The sequence below is a fragment of the Coregonus lavaretus genome (genome assembly GCF_964263955.1).
Source record: "Coregonus lavaretus genome assembly, contig: HAP1_SCAFFOLD_3230, whole genome shotgun sequence".
NCBI lineage: Eukaryota > Metazoa > Chordata > Actinopteri > Salmoniformes > Salmonidae > Coregonus > Coregonus lavaretus.
The window spans coordinates 44,343-51,995 of record NW_028157114.1 but is presented as its reverse complement, the minus strand read 5'-3'; the positions used below and the strand labels follow the sequence as shown (position 1 = coordinate 51,995).

Here is a 7,653-nt window from a genome sequence, read left to right as displayed (position 1 = left end):
CTATAGCTCTCTGTCTCCCTCCTCTCTCTGTGAACTATAGCTCTCTGTCTCCCTCCTCTCTCTGTGAACTATAGCTCTCTGTCTCCCTCCTCTCTCTGTGAACTATAGCTCTCTGTCTCCCTCCTCTCTCTGTGAACTATAGCTCTCTGTCTCCCTCCTCTCTCTGTGATCTATAGCTCTCTGTCTCCCTCCTCTCTCTGTGATCTATAGCTCTCTGTCTCCCTCCTCTCTCTGTGAACTATAGCTCTCTGTCTCCCTCCTCTCTCTGTGAACTATAGCTCTCTGTCTCCCTCCTCTCTCTGTGAACTATAGCTCTCTGTCTCCCTCCTCTCTCTGATCTATAGCTCTCTGTCTCCCTCCTCTCTCTGTGAACTATAGCTCTCTGTCTCCCTCCTCTCTCTGTGATCTATAGCTCTCTGTCTCCCTCCTCTCTCTGTGAACTATAGCTCTCTGTCTCCCTCCTCTCTCTGTGAACTATAGCTCTCTGTCTCCCTCCTCTCTCTGATCTATAGCTCTCTGTCTCCCTCCTCTCTCTGTGAACTATAGCTCTCTGTCTCCCTCCTCTCTCTGTGATCTATAGCTCTCTGTCTCCCTCCTCTCTCTCTGATCTATAGCTCTCTGTCTCCCTCCTCTCTCTGTGATCTATAGCTCTCTGTCTCCCTCTCTCTCTGTCTCCCTCCTCTCTCTGTGAACTATAGCTCTCTGTCTCCCTCCTCTCTCTGTGATCTATAGCTCTCTGTCTCCCTCCTCTCTCTGTGATCTATAGCTCTCTGTCTCCCTCCTCTCTCTGTGAACTATAGCTCTCTGTCTCCCTCCTCTCTCTGTGAACTATAGCTCTCTGTCTCCCTCTCTCTCTGTCTCCCTCCTCTCTCTGTGAACTATAGCTCTCTGTCTCCCTCCTCTCTCTGTGAACTATAGCTCTCTGTCTCCCTCTCTCTCTGTCTCCCTCCTCTCTCTGTGAACTATAGCTCTCTGTCTCCCTCTCTCTCTGTCTCCCTCCTCTCTCTGTGAACTATAGCTCTCTGTCTCCCTCCTCTCTCTGTGAACTATAGCTCTCTGTCTCCCTCTCTCTCTGTCTCCCTCCTCTCTCTGTGAACTATAGCTCTCTGTCTCCCTCTCTCTCTGTCTCCCTCCTCTCTCTGTGAACTATAGCTCTCTGTCTCCCTCCTCTCTCTGTGAACTATAGCTCTCTGTCTCCCTCCTCTCTCTGTGATCTATAGCTCTCTGTCTCCCTCCTCTCTCTGTGAACTATAGCTCTCTGTCTCCCTCCTCTCTCTGTGAACTATAGCTCTCTGTCTCCCTCCTCTCTCTGATCTATAGCTATCTGTCTCCCTCCTCTCTCTGTGAACTATAGCTCTCTGTCTCCCTCCTCTCTCTGATCTATAGCTCTCTGTCTCCCTCCTCTCTCTCTGATCTATAGCTCTCTGTCTCCCTCCTCTCTCTGTGATCTATAGCTCTCTGTCTCCCTCCTCTCTCTGTGATCTATAGCTCTCTGTCTCCCTCCTCTCTCTGTGAACTATAGCTCTCTGTCTCCCTCCTCTCTCTGTGATCTATAGCTCTCTGTCTCCCTCCTCTCTCTGTGATCTATAGCTCTCTGTCTCCCTCCTCTCTCTGTGAACTATAGCTCTCTGTCTCCCTCCTCTCTCTGTGAACTATAGCTCTCTGTCTCCCTCCTCTCTCTGTGATCTATAGCTCTCTGTCTCCCTCCTCTCTCTGTGATCTATAGCTCTCTGTCTCCCTCCTCTCTCTGATCTATAGCTCTCTGTCTCCCTCCTCTCTCTGTGATCTATAGCTCTCTGTCTCCCTCCTCTCTCTGTGAACTATAGCTCTCTGTCTCCCTCCTCTCTCTGTGAACTATAGCTCTCTGTCTCCCTCCTCTCTCTGTGAACTATAGCTCTCTGTCTCCCTCCTCTCTCTGTGAACTATAGCTCTCTGTCTCCCTCCTCTCTCTGTGAACTATAGCTCTCTGTCTCCCTCCTCTCTCTGTGAACTATAGCTCTCTGTCTCCCTCCTCTCTCTGTGATCTATAGCTCTGTCTCCCTCCTCTCTATGTGAACTATAGCTCTCTGTCTCCCTCCTCTCTCTGTGATCTATAGCTCTCTGTCTCCCTCCTCTCTCTGTGAACTATAGCTCTCTGTCTCCCTCCTCTCTCTGTGAACTATAGCTCTCTGTCTCCCTCCTCTCTCTGTGATCTATAGCTCTGTCTCCCTCCTCTCTCTGTGAACTATAGCTCTCTGTCTCCCTCCTCTCTCTGTGAACTATAGCTCTCTGTCTCCCTCCTCTCTCTGTGAACTATAGCTCAGTCTCCCTCCTCTCTCTCTGATCTATAGCTCTCTGTCTCCCTCCTCTCTCTCTGATCTATAGCTCTCTGTCTCCCTCCTCTCTCTGTGATCTATAGCTCTCAGTCTCCCTCCTCTCTCTCTGATCTATAGCTCTCTGTCTCCCTCCTCTCTCTGTGATCTATAGCTCTCTGTCTCCCTCTCTCTCTCTGATCTATAGCTCTCTGTCTCCCTCCTCTCTCTGTGATCTATAGCTCTCTGTCTCCCTCCTCTCTCTGTGAACTATAGCTCTCTGTCTCCCTCCTCTCTCTGTGATCTATAGCTCTCTGTCTCCCTCTCTCTCTGTGATCTATAGCTCTCTGTCTCCCTCCTCTCTCTGATCTATAGCTCTCTGTCTCCCTCCTCTCTCTGTGAACTATAGCTCTCTGTCTCCCTCCTCTCTCTGTGAACTATAGCTCTCTGTCTCCCTCCTCTCTCTGTGATCTATAGCTCTCTGTCTCCCTCCTCTCTCTGTGATCTATAGCTCTCTGTCTCCCTCCTCTCTCTGTGATCTATAGCTCTCTGTCTCCCTCCTCTCTCTGTGATCTATAGCTCTCTGTCTCCCTCCTCTCTCTGTGAACTATAGCTCTCTGTCTCCCTCCTCTCTCTGATCTATAGCTCTCTGTCTCCCTCCTCTCTCTGTGATCTATAGCTCTCTGTCTCCCTCCTCTCTCTGTGATCTATAGCTCTCTGTCTCCCTCCTCTCTCTCTGATCTATAGCTCTCTGTCTCCCTCCTCTCTCTGTGATCTATAGCTCTCTGTCTCCCTCCTCTCTCTGTGAACTATAGCTCTCTGTCTCCCTCCTCTCTCTCTGATCTATAGCTCTCTGTCTCCCTCCTCTCTCTGTGAACTATAGCTCTCTGTCTCCCTCCTCTCTCTGTGATCTATAGCTCTCTGTCTCCCTCCTCTCTCTGTGAACTATAGCTCTCTGTCTCCCTCCTCTCTCTGTGATCTATAGCTCTCTGTCTCCCTCCTCTCTCTGTGATCTATAGCTCTCTGTCTCCCTCCTCTCTCTGTGATCTATAGCTCTCTGTCTCCCTCCTCTCTCTGTGATCTATAGCTCTCTGTCTCCCTCCTCTCTCTGTGAACTATAGCTCTCTGTCTCCCTCCTCTCTGTGAACTATAGCTCTCTGTCTCCCTCCTCTCTCTGTGAACTATAGCTCTCTGTCTCCCTCCTCTCTCTGTGATCTATAGCTCTCTGTCTCCCTCCTCTCTCTGTGATCTATAGCTCTCTGTCTCCCTCCTCTCTCTGTGATCTATAGCTCTCTGTCTCCCTCCTCTCTCTGTGATCTATAGCTCTCTGTCTCCCTCCTCTCTCTGTGAACTATAGCTCTCTGTCTCCCTCCTCTCTGTGAACTATAGCTCTCTGTCTCCCTCCTCTCTCTGTGAACTATAGCTCTCTGTCTCCCTCCTCTCTCTGTGATCTATAGCTCTCTGTCTCCCTCCTCTCTCTGTGAACTATAGCTCTCTGTCTCCCTCCTCTCTCTGTGAACTATAGCTCTCTGTCTCCCTCCTCTCTCTGTGATCTATAGCTCTCTGTCTCCCTCCTCTCTCTGTGATCTATAGCTCTCTGTCTCCCTCCTCTCTCTGTGAACTATAGCTCTCTGTCTCCCTCCTCTCTCTGTGAACTATAGCTCTCTGTCTCCCTGTGAACTATAGCTCTCTGTCTCCCTGTGAACTATAGCTCTCTGTCTCCCTCCTCTCTCTGTGAACTATAGCTCTCTGTCTCCCTCCTCTCTCTGTGATCTATAGCTCTCTGTCTCCCTCCTCTCTCTGTGATCTATAGCTCTCTGTCTCCCTCCTCTCTGTGAACTATAGCTCTCTGTCTCCCTCCTCTCTCTGTGAACTATAGCTCTCTGTCTCCCTCCTCTCTCTGTGAACTATAGCTCTCTGTCTCCCTCCTCTCTCTCTGAACTATAGCTCTCTGTCTCCCTCCTCTCTCTGTGATCTATAGCTCTCTGTCTCCCTCCTCTCTCTGTGAACTATAGCTCTCTGTCTCCCTCCTCTCTCTGTGAACTATAGCTCTCTGTCTCCCTCCTCTCTCTGTGAACTATAGCTCTCTGTCTCCCTCCTCTCTCTGTGATCTATAGCTCTCTGTCTCCCTCCTCTCTCTGTGAACTATAGCTCTCTGTCTCCCTCCTCTCTCTGTGAACTATAGCTCTCTGTCTCCCTCCTCTCTCTGTGAACTATAGCTCTCTGTCTCCCTCCTCTCTCTCTGAACTATAGCTCTCTGTCTCCCTCCTCTCTCTGTGATCTATAGCTCTCTGTCTCCCTCCTCTCTCTGTGAACTATAGCTCTCTGTCTCCCTCCTCTCTCTGTGAACTATAGCTCTCTGTCTCCCTCCTCTCTCTGTGATCTATAGCTCTCTGTCTCCCTCCTCTCTCTGTGAACTATAGCTCAGTCTCCCTCCTCTCTCTGTGAACTATAGCTCTCTGTCTCCCTCCTCCTCTCTCTGTGAACTATAGCTCTCTGTCTCCCTCCTCTCTCTGTGAACTATAGCTCTCTGTCTCCCTCCTCTCTCTGTGATCTATAGGTCTCTGTCTCCCTCCTCTCTCTGTGAACTATAGCTCTCTGTCTCCCTCCTCTCTCTGTGAACTATAGCTCTCTGTCTCCCTCCTCTCTCTGTGATCTATAGCTCTCTGTCTCCCTCCTCTCTCTGTGATCTATAGCTCTCTGTCTCCCTCCTCTCTCTGTGAACTATAGCTCAGTCTCCCTCCTCTCTCTGTGAACTATAGCTCTCTGTCTCCCTCCTCCTCTCTCTGTGAACTATAGCTCTCTGTCTCCCTCCTCTCTCTGTGAACTATAGCTCTCTGTCTCCCTCCTCTCTCTGTGATCTATAGCTCTCTGTCTCCCTCCTCTCTCTGTGAACTATAGCTCTCTGTCTCCCTCCTCTCTCTGTGAACTATAGCTCTCTGTCTCCCTCCTCTCTCTGTGATCTATAGCTCTCTGTCTCCCTCCTCTCTCTGTGATCTATAGCTCTCTGTCTCCCTCCTCTCTCTGTGAACTATAGCTCTCTGTCTCCCTCCTCTCTCTGTGAACTATAGCTCTCTGTCTCCCTCCTCTCTCTGTGAACTATAGCTCTCTGTCTCCCTCCTCTCTCTGTGAACTATAGCTCTCTGTCTCCCTCCTCTCTCTGTGAACTATAGCTCTCTGTCTACCTCCTCTCTCTGTGATCTATAGCTCTCTGTCTCCCTCCTCTCTCTGTGAACTATAGCTCTCTGTCTCCCTCCTCTCTCTGTGAACTATAGCTCTCTGTCTCCCTCCTCTCTCTGTGAACTATAGCTCTCTGTCTCCCTCCTCTCTCTCTGCAATCCATAGGTTGCAATAAAACAATCATGTTTCACACAGTGTCACACCATGTGATATAGATCATCATACAATCAGAAATCAAAATACCAAAAGACAATCCTAATACTTCTTCTTGTAACTTTAGGACGCAACTTAACGACCAATGTGTCTCAGGTCATTAGATAAAGTTGTCCTTCTCTCTTCACCGTTCTTTAAAGACTGATAACAGCCTGTAATAACAAAACATCAAATGCCGTAGCAGACGACCTGAACTGAAGGTGGTAAGACTGTTGACACTAAATTAATGTCTAGAAATGGCACGAGAACAAGATGTCTACAGGGTGATAAAACTAAAGCTGATCATAACAAAGACAGAGGTTCTAAAACTGAACTAAAACTGTCCACGATACTCTACGCCACTGTTTTCACATAATGCAGGCAGGCAGAGCAAGCCGAGCACTGTCTGACAAGCTAGAATCAACATTCTAAAACTCATTATCTAACTTCCATCATAACCAAAAACAAATCTAGATTAATTTTCTTTTAATCTTTTTTTGGGATAGGCATTAGATTGATATGTTTTGATATCGTTCAGCACCCACTGAATGGTCCACTGGCAGCAGAACAGCTCTGCGAGAAAGGTCTTAGATGGGTTAGGGTCCAAGCCCAGATTGACAGTAGGAGTTCAGATCCAAGCCCAGACTGACGGTAGGTGTTCAGGTCCAAGCCCAGACTGACGGTAGGTGTTCAGGTCCAAGCCCAGACTGACGGTAGGTGTTCAGGTCCAAGCCCAGACTGACGGTAGGTGTTCAGGTCCAAGCCCAGACTGACGGTAGGTGTTCAGGTCCAAGCCCAGACTGACGGTAGGTGTTCAGGTCCAAGCCCAGACTGACGGTAGGTGTTCAGGTCCAAGCCCAGACTGACGGTAGGTGTTCAGGTCCAAGCCCAGACTGACGGTAGGTGTTCAGGTCCAAGCCCAGACTGACGGTAGGTGTTCAGGTCCAAACCCAGACTGACGGTAGGTGTTCAGGTCCAAGCCCAGACTGACGGTAGGTGTTCAGGTCCAAGCCCAGACTGACGGTAGGTGTTCAGGTCCAAGCCCAGACTGACAGTAGGTGTTTAGGTCCAAGCCCAGACTGACGGTAGGTGTTCAGGTCCAACCCCAGACCTCTGCGGTCCAGTGGCCAGTACATGGAGCATCATGGCAGGTAAGAGTGGTTCATTCAAAAGCTTTGATTGATCAGGGCCTCTCCTGCAGGCAGAGAAGAGACCCCCGAGGGGGGAAAAGGTCTAGCGGGGGTTTCTGTCTGTATGTCCGTGTCATCAAGCATTAAGCACAGGTCCTTGGGTTGGAACAGCCCTAGGGCTTGAAGCACAAGACCTTCCGGTGGAGGAAGGTGCCCTAGGTCTCGGAGCAGCAGCGCTGCTGGTTGATCTTGACCTTGTGTTTGATCCCGTCGTACAGCTCGAAGTTGTAGTTCTCCAGCGTGGTGGAGCTCCGTGACGGCAGGCCGCTGTAGTAGCAGGTGCAGTAGAGCAGCAGGCCGCCACACACCGCCCCCAGCAGTACCCCCAGGGAGGACATGACGATGATGGTGACCAGGATAGGGTCCAGGGTGTACAGCCAGGAGTTGTCCTTTTCCGAGACACGCGTCACAGGGGGGTCCATGGACGGGCCGGGGGTACTCCACTCTGGGAAGGGAAAACCTGGAGATAGGAGACAACATCACAAGACCCTTTGACACCCAGGCAGTTCATATGAAAAGTACTATACTTTACAGGTAACCCAAGGGCAGTTCATATGAAAAGTACTATACTTTACAGGTAACCCAGGCAGTTCATATGAAAAGTACTATACTTTACAGGTAACCCAAGGGCAGTTCATATGAAAAGTACTATACTTTACATGTAACCCAAGGACAGTTCATATGAAAAGTACTATACTTTACAGGTAACCCAGGCAGTTCATATGAAAAGTACTATACTTTACAGGTAACCCAAGGGCAGTTCATATGAAAAGTACTATACTTTACAGGTAACCCAAGGG

General features: G+C 49.6%; 1 protein-coding gene across 1 annotated transcript in view; it reads right to left on the bottom strand.

The window, feature by feature from the left end:
- Positions 1 to 359: 359 nt before the first annotated feature.
- The window catches only part of LOC311125799 (neuropilin-2-like), a 43,386-nt gene continuing 36,092 nt past the window's right edge, over positions 360 to 7,653 (bottom strand). Inside the window, exon 3 of the mRNA XM_084199833.1 lies at positions 360 to 7,313. Coding sequence (XP_084055959.1) covers positions 7,009 to 7,313 — 305 coding nt within the window. The 3' untranslated portion in view covers positions 360 to 7,008. The remainder of the gene's footprint in view (positions 7,314 to 7,653) is intronic.